The 18,893-nt window shown below is 39.1% G+C and overlaps 2 protein-coding genes across 2 annotated transcripts; both read left to right on the top strand.

Annotated features, from left to right (window-relative positions):
• The first annotated feature begins 8 nt into the window (after positions 1-8).
• Positions 9-5,377, top strand: LOC145480926 (uncharacterized). Its single transcript, XM_081459268.1, has 5 exons — positions 9-252; positions 359-442; positions 1,235-1,405; positions 1,892-2,047; positions 2,252-5,377. Exons 1-5 carry the CDS (start codon positions 9-11, stop codon positions 2,812-2,814), a joined length of 1,218 nt encoding a protein of 405 aa, XP_081315394.1. The 3' UTR covers positions 2,815-5,377.
• A 467-nt stretch (positions 5,378-5,844) lies between these two features.
• On the top strand, positions 5,845-18,484 carry LOC145480922 (tyrosine--tRNA ligase, cytoplasmic-like). Its single transcript, XM_081459265.1, has 21 exons — positions 5,845-6,118; positions 6,486-6,632; positions 7,128-7,229; positions 8,061-8,134; positions 8,338-8,383; positions 8,934-9,017; positions 9,818-9,898; positions 10,214-10,265; positions 10,376-10,416; positions 11,278-11,334; positions 11,842-11,935; positions 12,264-12,349; positions 12,556-12,606; positions 13,289-13,373; positions 13,649-13,743; positions 14,452-14,503; positions 14,850-14,954; positions 15,723-15,765; positions 16,130-16,230; positions 16,554-16,603; positions 16,927-18,484. The coding sequence occupies exons 1-21, from the start codon at positions 5,954-5,956 to the stop codon at positions 17,032-17,034; spliced, it is 1,719 nt and encodes a 572-aa protein (XP_081315391.1). The 5' UTR covers positions 5,845-5,953; the 3' UTR covers positions 17,035-18,484.
• The last annotated feature ends 409 nt before the right edge of the window (positions 18,485-18,893 follow it).

Here is an 18,893-nt window from a genome sequence, read left to right as displayed (position 1 = left end):
ATCCAAAAATGAATTACACTCCAGAAACGTTCTCTATTGGTGTACCTGGAAATAGAGGGGTGAATTTTGTAGGTGGGAATGTGGATCTCAGTGGAACCCTTATAATCAAAGCTCGTTTAGGTGATGATATACGATGCATACCAATTCACAACGAAGATCTGACTTATGATGACTTGCTGTTGATGATGCAGAGAGTATACCGTGGCAAACTTAGTAACACGGATGATATCACAATTAAATACAAGGATGAAGGTACCTATTCGGATGGTTTGTAGCTTATAAAGTAATATTCTTTATGAGGTTGCCCTTTAACAAGTTTCTAGGTCATTGAGCTAATCCAGCTTTGTACTTGTTTCAGATGGCGATCTTATAACGATTTTCGATAGTTCTGACCTTGCCTTTGCAAGAACCGTTTGCAGAATATTAAGGATAACTTTGTTTGGTAAGTTTGATTAAAGCAGTGTAACGTAATGTAATCTCTTATCATAAAACATGTCTTCAGTTGTTACTGCACAATTAAGTTAATTAAGCCAAAGTTAAAGCTTAATTAGGTAAGTTCTGAAAACTGTGTTTATTATCAATCATGTCTGCTAGAACTAAATGCTGTACTTTGGTTGTAAGAATTTTTGTTCAATACGTGGGACTAAATGTAGTATGTACATGTCGTCCTGTTACTTGAGAAACTGATGACAAGAAGGTAAGTGAGTGAGTGTAACCCAGCAATGGTCTAGCATCCCATCTAGGATGGAGTGAAAATACTCCTACTCACTTCATGCTAAAGAAACGGAACAAGCTCCAGCCTGATGAGCCACTTGGCTCACGTGCAGACTTTACCAGTAGATATCAAGAGACCATCATCTGGTTGATAGACAGTGTCACTCTGTGTAGCCAGTCAGATTTTGAGTTTGCCAATAGTCAGCCATGAGTAATGCTCAAGGGTGATAAATAAACAATAAACTTGTTACAAGTCAAGTACAGGTTATTGTGATCCTTCAGTTATTAACTATACATCACCTCTTTTGCAAGCTCGTTAATGTTGATACATGTAGTTCAGCATTAAAAAATATTTAAACCTACTCTGTAACATCACTTGAGCGAGGTAACTACCAGCCACATTCACCTTCTCTTGACCTTGTTTAGTCAAATGGTAGTATGATTATTATGATTATTTATTTTAATGATATTTGACCTGTCCTATTCTGTTGGCATAATATATAAATTGAATGTTTTTCAGTTAATGGAGTACCTCGACCTCCTGAACACACCCTTGTTGCAGAGTTTAGAAGAGAATTGACACAGATTAGGGATAGGATAAATTATCTCCTAAATAGATTGGAGATAAATGATGAAAGTGACCAGCCCAAAGGTGGACAGCAGCAACCAATTGATAAGCAACCTACACAAGGTTTGTGGGTTACTTGCAGTGTCATAGTATAACTTTAAGAAATATCTAGTACAGTACACAGTATAAAGTAAAAAGTATGAAGATTTACTTTAAAAAGCTGTACTTAAGGAAGTGATCTATGCTACTATCCAAATAGTGTTCTTCATCTTCTAAAAAGATGCACTGAGAAAAATATATTTTATGAAAATCTGATAGATTATAAGATGGTAATAGCTGCATGCATGTGGAAACTAGTTGGTGAATCATCCTGGGTCAACTTGTATAATTGTAAAATGACCTCATTTTCTTTGCACCCTTCCCTGCCTTAGAAGATTTCTTTGAGTAATACTATTAGCATACAGAAATACCATCTGCTATGATAATTACACATTTACAAGATCTCTGTTTACTTCTTTTTATGTGCACATTTAGTTCAAAAAGGCTGCTTATCATGTTATCAGAACAAGAAGTAAATAAGTGTAATATATTATCAATGGTATTCTTTAGTTTCTACTCAGGAGGGATTGCCATCTATACCCGTTCCTCCCAAGCCCACCCCAGAGGTGACCATGTTTGATCCCCTTGCCAAGGATAAACAGCAGCCAGACAGCTCCACTGCGAGCATCTCTCGACAGCTATACCCCAGCAGCCCTGCTGATGGAGGTCAGATTATTTTGCATTTTAAACTGTCAAAAGTGATATAAAGCTGCAGTGCAATCTGGCAGTATATCAAGATCTTATCGAAAGTATTGTTAACTATTCAAAATTACACTTGATCCAACGATTGAATATTGATCACATCTCACAAAGATATTTAACAGGATGTAGGTACAAACCGAAATTGTTCCAAATATTTTGCACCTGCAGGTTTAAAGAACCAAGATCCAAGTTCCCAAGGGTATCCCCAACAGTCCAACCCTGCGTCACAGCAGATGCAGCTTCCAGGACAACAGAACATTGCGCCGTCACCACTAGCAAACAAAGCACCTTCAGCAGCTTCATATGCACAGCAGACCCAGTATCCTCAGCAGGCTACCCAAGCTGGTCAAGCATCTTCACAAGCTTATGCTCCCACTTCCACTCAGACCCAGTCAACCTACCCTGGTATGACCAGCTCATCTTCAGCATATCCCGTGAGCCAAGCTCAACAAGCCTATAGTCAAACTAGTCAACAAAGTTACACTCCGCAAAGCCAAAGTTACTCAGCTACTGGGGTCGCACCTTATTCTGGAACAGGACAGGCCCAGACACAGTATCCAGCGGCTTATCCACAGCAGCAGCAGCAGCCGCAATCCCAACAGCAACCTGCTGCACAGGGTGGTTATGGTAGCACTCAAGGGTATCCAAGTGGTCAGTATCCACAGCAACAGGGGTACAACCAATATAGCTATAACTATCAACAGCAGCAACAACCATATCCAAGTTACTGAGGTGTACCTTCAGCCTTGTTAAGGTACATTTGTAATCGGCTGGGACAGAACTCAATGTACAAGCAGGATTGTGCACAGTTTTGCATTTTCTAACTGCATAATGTGCTATCTCAGTACCAACAGAGCTTGTTTCAGTATGGCTTAGTTAAAAATTTTCTTCATGATTTGTGTTAGCAGCTAAGGACAATTTGTTTTTTTAAACAGGGGTTTCATTAACCTTTTCAGTAGGAGGGCAACTGGTTTTCACAGGCCAGCAAAATTATTTGAATGGAAAGTCTTCTTTAAGAAAAACTTTCCACTAGATGGTCAAACCAGGTGGGCAGCCAGCCAATTTGTTCAGCACCCAGCCCTTATAATGAAACCCTTGGTAAACATTGTGGTAGGGTGACGTGTTTGTAAGAAAAAAGTAAACAAAACCATTATTGTACAGCTTTCTACTTGCCAACCATTGCACTGAACAGTTTTTCAGCTTTAAGGTGGTTAGCTTGCGAGTTTGCAGCATTGGCTACAATGGATCCTGGGCAATAGTCATTAGAGGGCCATGGCACTGATTAACTTCTCTAGACTGGTCACAGCCTCTCAATTTTTCAACGCATACAAAAGAAAAAGCAAGTGAATTGAGCGTGAAGCATGCGGTGGTGGGGGTGAGGAGTTGAGCAAAGCGAGCCCCCTACCCTGTCAAGTCTCCCATTTTGTGCTGGCATCCAGTTCTCTCGTGATTCTATCCGCGCATAAAACCATCAAATAAAAATACAGGAAAATAGAGAGCAGTGAACAGTCTATAACTTCTCCCAAGACTATGAGTAAGAAACTTCATGATGCATATTTTACTTTCAGGGCTATAGCCAGAGGAAAATTATGACTGGGCTAATGCCGATGATTAAATTCTCTTCCTTTTTATTTAGCGTGCCTATGATAACTATAAACAACTAAAACGAAAAAATGACTGAGACAAGTGCTTGGGTTTGTCTGTTATAGCTATAGCCCTGACTTTGTTAAAAATGTATATATGTTTTTAAAAATTTGGTTCTTTTTGTTGGCTAATGTTAGCATTTAGTGTCGATGGCTTAGAGATTATAAAATTTGTCAGTTCATTGTACAAAGCTAAGCGTCGGGGCTCATAAAAAGGCCAAAATAAAATCAAGCTGTAGTCTGGGTACCAGCAAGAACGAGAGAAAAGTTATGCTGATGCCATTAATCAGTGAATCACAGGAGAAAACTTTTTCTTAAAGAAAAAAAAACTTGTTTCTGTTAGTAGAGAAAGTAACAACTTTTGTAATTCACAATTAACGTGTATTTTGCCAATAAACACTCGGGTGAGATTTAGTTGTCAGGCAGATAAATGATAAGAGTTTAGCAGATAATTGTCCTGATTTACATGTAGCATGAGAATTGTATGAATTAGAATTGTATGCATTCGGTAAGAAGAAGTTACTCGTTATAGTAGGACTAGTAACAAGGTCGCAAACACTGGGTGCAAAAATGTGGCAATGAGACATTGCTTCCGGGGGTACTGCCTTTTAATATGTGGCTAGCTCCGTGAGTGGATACAAGGAACCAAGTCTGGCCTTGTGATTGGCTATCCAAGCGGGCAAATTCAGGCAAACGAGATTACCAGCTGTGTTTCGCAAGATAAGTGTGTTTGACCCGAGGTGGCTCGATGTTAACCTCGTCCTTTTTTGCGCGTTTGTGGACCTCGGTCACAACGTTCAACTACAGCAACAACTTCACTCTACTACCACAACTAAGGACGGGTAGCACGGGAACCCCTGTTTGTGGGGTCACTGCTCCTGCCGCTCAACGGATGTCTTGTGATTTGTTGGCTGTTTTGTTAAATAAAGGAGAAGGACGCTTTCATCTGAGAACTTAAGCAAGCAATCGGAATCGCTAAGTCGTGACACCTGCGTGTCTACCCTTAAGGGCCTCTTTACACCACTATGTTTACACTAAACGGGATTTTTGATACCACTCGGATAAAATCGGTACTCTGATTTTTCGTGAAATAATAAATTACATTTTGAGAGGAACGTTCTTGAAACGTTGTTTCAAAGTAGTGAACCAAAAATTTCTCTCCGTTGTCTCTACAATGTGCCATGATAGATCCCTGCTGCTAAATTTCGCGTTGGCTAAGTGTATGAAATAAAGAGACCAATTTTTATGTAAAAAAGTCGGAACTTTTCATGTTTTCATGGAATAGTGAATTCTAGCTAAAGAACACACACTGAAGATAAACATCACAGAGGTAAGGTACACAATTTTATTCATCATAATTCGTTCTTTAATCGCTAAACACTCTTAATTTCCATAGCAACCCGTATGCCGTTAATTTCCAAAAGTAACGACCCTCCTGAACTTTGCTGGTTTAGCAGCCTTGCTACTTTTTGTGTGAGATACCCGTGGTATCCCACACTATGGTCATCGGCTTGTGTCCGTTAATGCAAATGAGGTATCTCACACATGTACCATTTGAGTACCTATTTTTGATACCTAGTCGGCGGGTCGCAACTGTTTGGCTTCTGTAGATCCTAAAATTGGCACGACTTGGGCACGACGTCTGAATCATAGTCTTGTTGTTTTTTTTTTTTTTCCACAAGGGGCGAAAGGGACCCACCACCGACACCACCACCCCACTGAACTACAGAAGGAATTGAACAGATTGCCTTTCATGGTTATGCAGTGTCTATTACGTAATGACGGTGTCGCAAATAATAGAAAACATAATCAGAATAAGGGTTCACGGCGAATGAGACGTTTATTTCTCATTTCATTTTGAAAAATCAGGGTTCACAGCCTGAGGAGCGCATATCATGGGCTCCCATTCACAGCCCAGTTAAGTTACGAACGAAATCCTAATTCACGAGAAAAAAGCCTAACCATTTCACATCTAACGGGAAGAAAGGCCATCCACATATCACGAACCTTCTTCTCGAGGATATATTTTGGTCACATAATATTTTTATTCAGAAATAGCCAGGCATTAGGAGTTAATTCTCCCCAGGCCCAAGATTCTTCTAGAAAAGGCCAGGCTTCTAAGTGATGTCCATGTTTTGTGTGGCTATTGCGTGAGAAAAGTGTATAAAACTTGTAATACACGTGCAAGGTGGGGTGAAAAGTACACCATCTCTTGTTGTCGAGTTCTATGCTACAGCGGCTGTTTATCTCAAGGCAACGCTTTAGCAAGTTTGGCTTGATTCAACCAATAAACAGTGCTGTAAGACTCTATCGAAAGGATACCGGAAATATGGCTTCGAATGCATCGTCTTCTGCCGACGACAAATTCAATTTGATCACAAGAAATTTACAGGTGAGGACTTGACACTTTCAGTTTAAATCAGCGTACTTACGAGGTCAATCCTTGAACTATTTTTTATGCTTATATATAAAAATGTAGTGTTTGATGGTTGAAATTAGTTATACCCCGGCCCTTTTATATCTTGTGACGTCACATAAGCTTACATTTCTTTTGTTCTGTAGTTGGGCCAAACTTAAATTTTTACTTAACTGTAAAATTTGTGCCTTAATTACTGGTTGAAGCGTCATCCATTTTGATTTAATTACTAAACTGTTATGGCACCTGAATGATTTGTTAATTACTTACAAATTTGTTCAGAATCTTTTTAAAAGCTTATTAATTGGCTGGGTACTGCTAATTAGATAATGCCATCTTACAGGAAGTGATTGGTGAAGATCGTTTGAGAGCAATACTTCAGGAAAAACATCTCTCTTTGTACTGGGGTACAGCAACCACAGGGAGACCACATGTTGCCTACTTTGTGCCAATGACAAAAATTGCTGACTTTTTGAAAGCAGATTGTGAGGTATGTATATAAAATAAACCCCTTGTTGTAACATGAGGTGTGGAGTATACGAATTTTAGTTTTAATTTCTGATCATTTCTGTTCTCTTGGACTCGTAAGTTTGCCTGAGTGCACCCAAGATGTCAAAAAATCCCTTTCACTAATTCAGGATGATTTTAACACTCGTGGAGGTTGTCTTGACATATTCTGCTGCATGATCTATTCCACAAACATCTGTCAAAAAATAAAGCCTTGGAGCAAGTCTTTAAAGCGCAGTTAATGGAGCATGATGCTCTAGGCCCTACTGGGTCAATTTTACCGTTATTATAAGTGCAATATATAGTTAAATGTGACACAACAGATTCTTTTGCCTTTATTTTCTTGAAGAAACAATGAACACTTACCCTTTCATGAATACATGTTGCAGCACTGTAGTAAGAGTTACTTTGTACACCATGTTCTGGTCAAGTCTGTAGTAAGAAAATTACTACTGACAGTAACGGTGTATTTCTTTAGGTGACAGTTTTGCTAGCTGACCTTCATGCCTATCTGGATAATCTGAAAGCTCCTTGGGACCTTTTAGCTCACAGAGTCAAATATTATGAGGAAGTGATCAAGGTCGGTCATAAATACAAGTAATATTATTGTTAACAATTATTACTGGATGAGGGTGAGCAAAATATTGTGATTTTTCAGTGGCAAGCAGATCAATTATTTGCTGAAGCCAAAGGCTGAGGCAAATAATTGATCTGTACGACACTATCAAATCACAATAGTTTGTGAGTTCAATAAGAATCATATTATCATTCAATCACCAACTGAAGTTTGTTTTCCATATGTAAATCACTCTCTGACGGCTCAAGGAAGTGATCTGCCATTTTTCACACAAGAGCATTATAATTGCACATTATTTGCAGCAAAACACATTTAGACAGTATTACACATGAGCAGACCATTATTTTTAGGCGGTTATTTTCAGGTCACATGGTGGGCTCTCAGCCAATGGAAAGGAAGGAAAAAACTGTATCCAGTGATAATGCTTGTTGTTTCTGCAGAGTAGCCTGCAGCTAATCTCTCAGCCAATAATTCTCAATAAATCTCCAACTTTATGTTTTTGTGCTGTTAATGTCCAGTACAACTAGCATCAATACTTGGAGAACTTCCTTGGGAAACAAAACTTACAATCATATGATGAATGATCCAGAGGGATTATTTAAATTGTTTCCCTAAACATTGTTTCTAAAGTAAAAACATTGTGACTCTATTAAGGATAGATCTAGCTGATTTTGAGAGATCAGTGATAATTAATATAAATACAAATGATATAATAATTGATAGAAGTACAGATTTACAGCTGCCGTTAGTAGATTTCCCCTTTTCAATCAAAAGTTGTTACTTTTGCAGCAGCCATGCTTTATTTAGCTTGACTTGTTTTATTCTGTTGGACAGGCAATGCTGGAATCAATAGATGTACCCCTGGGTAAATTGAAGTTTGTCCGAGGAACAGATTATCAGCTGAACAAGTAACTTAAATTATATAAAGCATGTTCATCTTCATTTTCTAGATGTTTTACCAATAATTGATTACTACAGTTATTGTCAAGTTTGGTGTAGCTGTTATTTCAGCATGTTTGTTGAGTGTCAGTCCTGTTATCAAAGAATTTGATTTGAACAACCCTTTTGGTAACAACCTTTTTTCTCGTACTGTTTCTTTTTATTCCCCCAGAGACTATGTTTTGGATATATTCAAAATGACTACAGTGGCTACTGAGGTAATTTGTGCCGATGTTGGCCAACCTAACCTGATATGCATCAGAAACTTATTTGTTTGATGGTTCAACTAATTGGTTGTTGCAAATTTTTCTTGTTGCTCTTTGAAGTTTAACCTACATACAGTCCATAAATTACCAATATAAAAGGCATAATTTGAGTGCCCTTGAGTTTCTACTTCAAGAGTCAACTAGGAGACCACAAGCAATTAAAATATATACTTGGGTATTGGGTATTCAGGCATCCTATAGTTTTCGTGGCAGTGGGATAGAGGGAAAATAAGGAATGTCCTGTATACAGTTATTAGATGGGTTATCTGCTGCTCCCAAATTAAGGTTTAAATACCTGCAAAGTCATGTGTTAAGTGAATCTGGACTTGAATCTTCCTTGGATTTCAACCTTTATTAAAAGCTGTCATAATGCTATGAGCTGAGGGCTGATTTTTCCTTCCTCCCACTACCATGAGAAAATTAGTACACCAATTGCAGGTTATACCAAAGTACAGGAAAATATATTAAAAATTATTGTATGTACACTATTATTCATCATTAGCATGATGCCAAGAAAGCGGGAGCTGAGGTTGTTAAGCAAGTTCAGCATCCTCTTCTTAGTGGTCTTTTGTACCCAGGCTTGCAGGTTAGTACTTTATTATGCATTTACTTCGTACTTAATTAGTTCTAGAGTGTTGTAGAAGTGTAACGAGGACATGTAGCTAGCTTCAGTACTGCTCAGAGATGCCCAAACTATTGAATGTGTTTTAAACTTGGCGTAAACTTGTTTGTGTTTAGAACTAAACTCGTTTAAAGGTTTTCACATTTACTTTGGTAGTCAAACACAAACACAGGAAAACATGTTCATGATTCTCATTAGCACAGGGTTGCCACAGGTCAGGAAATATGGTTAGGGAAAAAAATTCTTCAAGGTCAGGGAAAAGTCAGGGAATTTTATTTTGAGTGAGGAAAAATTGACATTTTGAAGAAAAGTCACTACAGGGAAAATTGAAATAATTTGACACAGCTGATTTAATATGTACCTGGAAGAAACATTTGGGGTCACTGTGATCTTAACGATATTTTTCCTTAATGAAGAAAGAAAATTTGTTGAAAACTTATCCATCTCAATGAACAAGTAGAAAGGATGGCTGTAAGTTCACACTAGAAGCTGCTACCAGATCTGAAATTTTGTATTTTTTTGGTCAGGGAAATGCTATTTTTATCAGGGAAAAGTCAGGGAATTTTGAAAAATGATGTCTGGGGCAACCATGTAACAGATCACCCAACAAAGTCAGTTTGTATAACAAAAGACTTAATACATAAGGCAGGCTTTATCCAAGAGATCTGAATGGCCATTGATTAGTACCTACCTAAAAGCAGTAAACACGTAGGGAATGAGGCCGGCAGGAATTTACCAGCTGCTAATAATCACTTGTATTGTAGGCCCTTGATGAGGAATACCTCAAGGTAGACGCACAGTTTGGAGGAGTAGATCAGCGCAAAATATTCACTTTTGCTGAAAAGGTTAGATTTTTGGTTTACTTCATCCTGCCCCAATTATCTGCTGGTGGGTCTCTAGCAATGATACTGCTTAACATACACAATTTCAAAAAATAACAAATGACCGTACATTGTACAGTGTATGTGCTTTTCAAAAATAAAATGAGGCCAGTGCTTCAGGTAGCTACAGCCTTGAATAGGGTTAAAACATGACAATGTTACAAAAAGTACTACCTTGGCTTGCTTCAACCCCTCTGATCTTCCACCTCCTCCCAATCATCTTGAAAGTTGTGTAAGAAGACAACTGATGTTTTTCCCCTAACACCAAATATTCTTCAGTACCTGCCTTCCCTAGGTTATGCCAAGAGAATCCATCTTATGAATCCCATGGGTGAGTTACCAATGAATGTATTGTTTTCAAGACATCTGTGCAGTCTTTGACATTTCTAACCTTTCCGCCACTGAAGAGTGTTGCTGAATATGAACGTTAATGATTCTTAGTTCCAGGTCTTACAGGCACAAAGATGAGTGCATCAGATGAGGTGAGCTGTTATGATGAACATAGCAGAGCAGTACTGTAGAACTGATTATCAGCTTGTCTACAGTATTCAAGTTTAGATATGTACAGGGAGACACAGTGGCCTCATGGCTAGTGTGTTCACATCCAGATTGAACGGTCCAGGTTCAAGCCCAGGCCAGGGACAATGTGTTGTGTTCTTGTGCAAGACACTTCACTCTCACAATGCCTCTTTCCACCCAGGTGTATAAATGGATACCAGTGAATTTAATGCTGGGAGGTAACCCTGCGATGGTCTAGTATCTGATTTAGGGTGGAAGTAGAAATACTCCTAGTCACTTCTTGCTACAGAAACCGGAGATAAGCACCTGCCTGATGGGCCACTTGGTTCGTATGCAGACTTACAGTATATTCACACACACTCCTAGTTCAGGACTCAAAGGCTTGTGACTGAGAAGTCTTAGTCAAGTTGATCATGTAATAAGTTGTTCACACAGCCAGTGGGAAACTGATGTACATGAATGTAGATGTACTGATCAATGTACATGTAGTCCATCACAAGGTTAGCCCTGGTTACCCCCATTTATACACCAGGTTGGAGAGAGGCACTGTGAGAGTAAATTGTCTGGGTCAAGAACACAACACAATGTCCCTGGCCAATGCTTGAACCTGGACAGCTCGATCCAGAGTCAAGTGCAATAACCATGAGGCCACTGTGCCTCCACATAGAGGCACGTATTTTGCCTGGGTATTGAGCACAAAAAGGATTCGATTTAAAAGTGTTTTTCAAAGTAATGGCAAACTGAAATGATTAAGCCTGGCCATACTTGGCCCAGTTAGGTGCTGAACTGTTGAACCTAATGTACTTTTGTTTTGGTTGCTCAAGGATTCAAAAATAGATCTTTTGGATGGTGCTTCTGCTGTTAAGAAAAAGTTGAATAAGGTCAGTTCTGAATCATGTGAAAACATGTCGTAGATCATTATCCCGTACTGTTGCATCAATCCTGCCACAAGGAGATTTTTATGTTTGTATTAAAAGTGATCAGCTAACTGTTAACTGACTAAGTGTTAAATATGTTCATTTCACGCTGATTTGACTTACTGTGCAAGGCTTTTGAAGTCATTTTGTGTACCCAGTAACTGAAATCGTGATGTAGTATCACTCAACCTTTAATTTTGGTCAAGGATAACAAGCAGCAAGCTGATACACGTTGTGGAATTTATGCAACACATCCAAATTAGGTACCCCTCCCACCCCTTCCATATGGCACTTACATTCCCAAGTCCTCCCATGTGGTGATGAAATTCCCCACCCCACCAGTCATCATCAATGTCTAATTCCTGGCTTAAATCTGAGTACTGTACTTGCACATCTTACTACATGTGGTTTCCCATTCAGTAGATTGCTTAATGTTGTTGGTGTTGTTTTGTTTTGTTTTGTTGTCAACAGGCATTCTGTGAAGAAGGAAATATTGAGGAAAACGGAATTCTCGCTTTTGCGAAGTTTGTTATTTTCTCAGTTTTGGAAACTAGACATCAAACAGGTTAGTAAGAGTCAGACCATTGCAAACATGTTTATATGCACAAAAAATCTACATTGTCTAACTTCGTACTACAGTGGAAACCCTTCATATGGTCACTCTGTTATTACAGCCACCTTGATGTTGCAACCTCTTTATTCTTTATTCTGGCCCGAACAAAAGCTCAGTCAGTCATTTAATACACAGTGGGCTACCCCATTAATACAGCCAGATTTCTGTGGTGCACTGGTGACTGGATTAACGGAGTTCTACAGTAGCTCTGTTTGTCTTCTTGCAGAGAGTAAACAATTTATGCAATGAAAAATTTAATTTTTATCTTCCTCTGTTGTAGAATTTGTAATCGAAAGAGCAGAAGAAAATGGCGGGAGAATATCTTTTAAGGACTATGCATCTCTTGAGCAGACATTTGCCAAAAAGGTGACAGAGTTGAACTAAAGCTGATCACAACATATTTTCTCCTCATTTTGATAGTTATATCAATGTGGTGATACTTGTATGGAGAGTTTCTGCATTCTTATGACCTGTCTGTGTGTAAATGTTCTGTTGATGTAAGAGGAAATAAGATTCTGATCACTCTTGGTTATATACAGCGTCAGTGATCTGTAATTCTTTTGGCTCATCAGGAACTTCATCCACTGGATCTGAAAAACGGAGTTGCAAACTTCATAAACGAGGTATGTTTGTGCATGTTTTAGTTTTTCCTGTGCCTTCTAAGTTTGCAAAGTTCAAAACTGAAAATATTATAAAGGCCTAGTTCATACTAGCGACATAACGACACAAACGACATAGTGGCTTATGTCGCAGTGTGAACATCGACATAAATTTATACATAAGGAAAAGTTCAGTTTGTCTTTTTAAGTTCATGCTGTTATGTTGCCATTATGCCATTACGTCAGGATGTTCACACTGCAAACATGACGACACAACGTCCTTCTTATGCGGTTATGTGGCCAGTGTGAACTAGGCCTGACACTTCTATGTTGGAAAGAAACGAAAAATGAACGACTTAGTAGAGGTCATACGCTTGGGTGATTTGCGCAATTCAAGTTAGAGCAATCAGCGTAGTAAACAACACCATGTGAAAGTGCTGAGAGCACTCAGTAGCTGTCATCATCCACAGATTTGAAAATCGGACCCACTTTCTGCAAAAAACAATACCACGTGAAAGTGCTGGTCAATAGCTTTCATCTGAATAGGCACACACTGAGCTGGGCTTTCACCCACAAGCTAACGAAAATCACAATCATCGTGTACAATGTGATTAACTGTACCGCGTCAAAATCCAATGATACAATATGTGTACTGAGGTGCAAAGCTAGAACTGCAGAAATCAGTAACTTTCTTTTTTCTCCAAAGCTTCTTGAACCCATAAGAAAGAAGTTCCAAACTCCAGAACTGCAGAAGTTAACAAAACTTGCCTATCCTGAGCCCAAGAAAGCAAGTAAGTGTGTAGTTCATAGGCATTTTAAAATGTCTGGCATTCTCGTGGGCATGTGTGTAGAGCTGATTCAAACTATCCTTACAGTGTATGTTGTTACCGCGTCATTTCCGCCCACGCATCATTTTGATTGGTCAAATTAAACGGAACCAATCAGAAAGTTGTAAGATACTTTCTATCCTTGCTGCGAGTAGATGCAGTAAACAGATGGATTGTCGAGTTTGAACTGAAGTTTCAAGCAAGGAAGGTTTTGATGATCTGCTATTTTTGTCTTCTAGAGGGTGGCAAAGGAGGCGCAGCAGCTGTAGCTGAGAGAGCCGTTGATCCGTCAAGATTAGACTTGAGAATTGGAAAAATACTGGCAGCAAAAAAGGTGAGCGTGTTGAGGCGTTTGAATTTTGCCAGTGGGAAAATCATCTCGAGAATTGATTTCCTTTGTAAATCGCAGTTGAAGTGTGCTGCAAAGATTTTATCCCAGCACTCTTTATTACATTTAAGACTTAATTTATCGAAACTTATTTCCTATTAGTCGAAGTGAGGGAGCCGTAGCATGAGAATATGGCTTGCGACAGTGCCTTGGGCTACAGAAACGTTCAGCTCCGAATATTAACCAATCATAGCGCGTGTACAGCTCTAGTAATATAATGATCAGAGATATAACCAACTAGAAGGCTTGAAAGTCGTTCCATATCTGCTGAAATGCGGCGCTCGAATTGTTCGCCCTTCACCCCTTCTCAGGAGCATCGGCCATCAACAGTCTCTTTCCATAGCGTCCTGTCCTGTACATCGTTCTCTGAGTCCTCTCTAGCGGATACCAACTCTTGCCTATGGACTTGACCTCTGCCTCTAGTGAACGTCTCCAGGTGTTCCGTGGACGACATCTCTTTCGCCTCCCTTGAGGATTCCAGGTCAAAGCTTGCCTGGTGATGCTACAAGTAGGCTTCCGCAGGGTGTGACCGAGCCATGTCCATTTCCTTCTCCGGCGCTCAAAGTGAAAGAAATCAAAATGTTGGCAAAGTACTTTGAACCGTTGCAAATGCACCGAGTGATTTTCAGTAATTCTTCTTTTTTTCTGTTACAGCATCCCGATGCAGATTCCTTGTATGTTGAAGAGATTGACGTCGGAGAAGAAAGTATGTGATGTAGTTAACACTACAACGTTCATTTAAATAATTGCCTTCCAACGTAAAGATGAATTAAGTCATATAAAGCGTTGGTATCTGAAACTAATTTTTCTTCTAAAAATTGTTCTTGTTGTTGTAGAAGATTTTCCAGTAACAAAGTCTGACCAGAAAAAATCTTATGTCTATACTTACAGCTTGGATTGATACAAATTTTGTATTCGACTGCTTGGCTAAACGTTTTTCACCACGTAACGATGCAGGATTCTCATTGGATCTATGTTAAGCTTCTCTGTAATAAACCAGTACATGTACTTATATGGGTAAAATTTACTATAGTTTGCATATTTTTTTTCAGAACCGAGGACAGTAGTGAGTGGTTTAGCTGAGTTTGTGCCATTGGATGAACTTCAAGACAGGCTTGTTGTAATGATGTGTAACTTGAAACCTGTCAACATGAGAGGTGTGTATTGTACATACCAGAAGATGTTGACAAGATTTAATGGAAAGTGTTTGGCAGCGCTGTCCACACTACGCCGGAGAAATTTGAAAACGTAGCTCTATTTTTACGGTTAGGCCTACCGTCCAAACTAATCCGTCACGAAAACGGAGCTTTTCGAAAACGCTCTTCAAACCGGAGGAATTTGAAAACGCCGGCTTTTCGTTTTCGTGTGGATGGAAAACATTTTGAAAACGGAGATTTTCGAAAACGGTGGCGTCACGATAATCAAATAATTTCCCTGTTCGAACTTTCCTCAAACACAAATCCAAAATGGCTGGTTGTTGCGTTTTTAAACTCCTTCAGCATAGTGTGAAAGTGAAACATTTGATGCGTTTTCAGAGTGAAACCTCCGTTTTCAAATTCCTTCAGCGTAGTGTGGACGTAAAAACGTAGCTGCAAAATTTAGCTGCAACAATTAATGGGGTTTCCAGTCAAATGCCAGAATGCAGACTGTTCATTACTACCTGTTATTCCTTACTACTGTCCCTTCCCTGGCATTCCAAGCACACCAGCTCCATGCCCCTTCCCCCACCTTTAGCAGGAGTGCACGAGCAACAGAAATTGTTTCTTAGTCAAGATAGCTTCCCTTCTGTCTCAACTCCCTCCCTATCGTTTCACTACGTGTAGACCCCAAGACTGTGTAGGTCTGATGATTCATGATTAAATGTTTTGTGTTACCTCCGTTAGCCTCTGTTGATGTAGTAAACAGTATTTTGTTGTCTATTTTAGGCATCAAGTCAGAAGCGATGCTAATGGCAGCATCTGTAACGGGGTGAGTTAAAGTAGATCTTGGTTTCATTCATTCGGCGTGTACGTTTTGATCAAATATATTAATTGTTAAGACAAAACTTTAAAGATGAACTCCGATTTACACGCTGAATTCTACACAATGTACAATGAGGACTTAGCCAGTAATGGTTTGTTTCAACCAGAGGCTTATAATCCAAGAAAGCAAAGTACAGTATGGTTTACAGTAAACTTTTTATGGAGAAAAGCAACAAAAGCAAGTAGCTAACGGTGGCCGCGAACTCGGACGCCAAGGATTTCTTTAGCACGAAACCCTTTTGGACATGTTTTATCATGATATAGCGTAGAAGCAAACGAAACTGATGGAGACGTGTGTTTCTGTTTTATAGTTCTGATGGAAAGCGACAAGTTGTCCCTCTGTGTCCACCGGAAGACTGTAAACCCGGTGACAGAGTGGTAGTACAAGGATATGAGCATGAAACAGCCGGAGGTGAGACAGCACAACACCGATCTTAATCTTCTCACAATTGTTCTTCGTAGCAAAATAACACTGTTTTTGTTGAAGCAGGTGACAGTTTCTTAAAGGAGTCGTGGTTTGCGCATCTTAAAAGTTCAGCCTAAGTGTTTCAAGTTTGTTCCCCGTAATTCGTGTTAAACTCCTCCATCCTTAACCATCCTTGTTCCTTTATGGTTTATTATTATCTCGGTGGTGTTTTTTTGCTTCATAACCATTCCTTCGCTCTAATAACTGTGATCCAGCTGAGATATGGAATTAAATAAAATAATGATTCTTGTCGTCTTGTTCTCATTCAGCTCCAGATGACCAACTAAATCCGAAGAAAAAGATTTTTGAAACAATGAAGGTTTGTTTGATTTTACTTTGCATTCTTTCAGCCTTTCAAACCAAACAATTTGTTTTCCTTTTAGTTGAAAAGTGGAGGTTGAAGAAGAGTTGTACGATTAGAACGTGGAATGTTTTCGCGGTCACGATCAACGAACTAGTGATTTTAACTTCTACGTTGAGAAATTAACTGGAAAAGTTCCTAGAAAACCTTCCTTGTAGAACAATGTCAGTGAGCTAACATAAATTGTGCGAAACTTGTCAATTCCAATTCTCATTTATCTACTTCAACAACAGCAATCGTTCTCAAGTAACTCGTATCTATATTTTCTCTGTTTCTTTCAGCCTGACCTTTGCACCTCCGAGGAAGGTGTAGCTGAATACAAAGGAAGCCCTTTTGTGACATCTGCTGGCCACATCACTAGCTCTCTCAAGAATGCCCAAATTAGTTGACGACTGTTGTAAATCCAATGAAATGTTGAAATCGTTTATCACAGTCAATAGACAGCAAGAATTGCCGTCTAAATTTAATTGCAACTCAATGCCTAGTTAGCGAGTTATATATATATTTTCTTCAGATCTCATGTGACGAATTTTACGTTTGAGATTTTCCTCTTTTCACGAAACTTTTAAATTGCTGTTTACTTAAAAAATAGGAACACATAACCTGCCTTGCCATATGTCTGGAATCATGTAGAACGAAGAACTGAGAAAACTGTGCAAGACACATAAAAAGTAAACAAGTAGGAAACCGTCTTTTCCACTCCCTCTGCTCGCAGTTTTTTATATGGTAGGTCGCCGTTTATTTGTTGTTGTTTTGTTTTGTTCTTGTTTTTTTGTATTTTTGTTTGCCTGCTTTAAACTTGGATAAATTTCCTAGAAATATAATACATTGTTCCGGTAAGGTCAATAGAAATCGTCACAATCTTCAGACCCGAACTCTCAAAGTACTGGAATTAAAGCTGAGTCAAGAGATACTTCACCTCAAGTGACAAATTATTTTATCCTAACAATCTCTTGCACCAAACAATTGAAAGATTGGAGAAGAAATCATATGCCGATAAAAACATCAATAAAACGAAAAAGACATACAAATCAACAGGTAGTGACCACTGCATCAAGTGGCACGTTTCCATCAATGAAAGTATCAACGAAGAGACATTGGAGGGGCGCTGCAACTGGTATTCTTAAAGTCTTTTAAAGATAAGGCAAAAAAACTGGGGGTGGCTAACCCTTCGGATTTCACCAAGCCGTTCCAAGTCAGGAGGCCCGCTAGGTATCTCCCATTCGCTACGGCTTTAGTATGCGGGATCGGGGATCCCAATAGCCCTTTTTTCGACGCGCTATATTAATGTTTCCGTTTACTCAGCGTCATCCATATGGGATGTGGCAAATAATTACTCAATGACTTGACTTCTTAGGGAGGTGTGTGAAGGTTTTTGATACTGGTGGTCAATTTGGAATACGTTGTTTTTAAACATCCCTGCAGTGGGAGCTAGCGATAATCAAAAGTTAAAAAGAAATGGTTTTTTCGCGGATACGCATGCGCGTTGTGGGTCAATAAGGCGGTCTTAGCTAATTAATTATGCAGAGAGTTTTAACTTCCTAAACCTCAAAGTAAAGCTCACTTTTAATTTTCTTGCACTAAATTTGTTTTGGGGTTGAAGATTTTTCTCCGCAGACAAAATTATTACGCGAAACATTCCCATTAACGTTGCCTCTTAACATATGGGATTTACCGGTCGGGAGCCCTGTATTCATGGAAGTCTAGCACTCTTAAACTAGGAATCCAAAGTGTCTCACGTATAAAGGAAAAATAATGTATGAAGAAAACAGTTAGTTACATCCTGTGCTGTCCTCACTTGTCATGCAAACGAAACTATTGCCGTCAACTTTCTCAAAATTGTCACAAGTCATTATCGACTTGTTGCTCTTTACTTACTACGAATAAATTGACTTTTTCCTGTTATTGAAGCGTTTTTGTTCGAAGCGAGCCTTGAACCTAGTTTGCTTTTCACGAAACATAAGTTGTTTGGCTGCAAAGACTTGTAACTATAAAAAGTGATTATGATGGCACGGATTGGGAAACTCATCCTATCCAGAAAACTACAACTGATGCTAATAGTGGCCGTGACAGCACGGCCGTTCATTGGGTAATGGGCTAGTTTATATATTTTTCTCAGAGCAAGGTCACCTCCAGCCTTGCTTGCATTCATAAGCCAAGTAACTGAGGACACAACTGTAAAATGGCCTATTGCGGTATAACCTCACTTTAGTGAGGTCAGAAGAAATATTTGCGTATCGCCTGATAG

Source organism: Orbicella franksi, chromosome 3 (assembly GCF_964199315.1).
Source record: "Orbicella franksi chromosome 3, jaOrbFran1.1, whole genome shotgun sequence".
NCBI lineage: Eukaryota > Metazoa > Cnidaria > Anthozoa > Scleractinia > Merulinidae > Orbicella > Orbicella franksi.
Note: the sequence above shows the minus strand (reverse complement) of the source record. Positions and strands in the feature narration are given on the sequence as shown.

What these genes read in the sequence shown, in the direction of transcription:
- LOC145480926 (XM_081459268.1), top strand. Translation starts at nt 9, where the DNA reads ATGAATTACACTCCAGAAACGTTCTCTATTGGTGTACCTGGAAATAGA. An exon ending in TGATAAGCAACCTACACAAG is followed by an intron (nt 1,406 to 1,891) that starts GTTTGTGGGTTA and finishes GGTATTCTTTAG; the next exon opens with TTTCTACTCAGGAGGGATTG. An exon ending in CAGCAGCCCTGCTGATGGAG is followed by an intron (nt 2,048 to 2,251) that starts GTCAGATTATTT and finishes TTGCACCTGCAG; the next exon opens with GTTTAAAGAACCAAGATCCA.
- LOC145480922 (XM_081459265.1), top strand. Translation starts at nt 5,954, where the DNA reads ATGCTACAGCGGCTGTTTATCTCAAGGCAACGCTTTAGCAAGTTTGGC. An exon ending in TTTTGAAAGCAGATTGTGAG is followed by an intron (nt 6,633 to 7,127) that starts GTATGTATATAA and finishes GTATTTCTTTAG; the next exon opens with GTGACAGTTTTGCTAGCTGA. An exon ending in TCCTGAGCCCAAGAAAGCAA is followed by an intron (nt 13,374 to 13,648) that starts GTAAGTGTGTAG and finishes TTTGTCTTCTAG; the next exon opens with AGGGTGGCAAAGGAGGCGCA.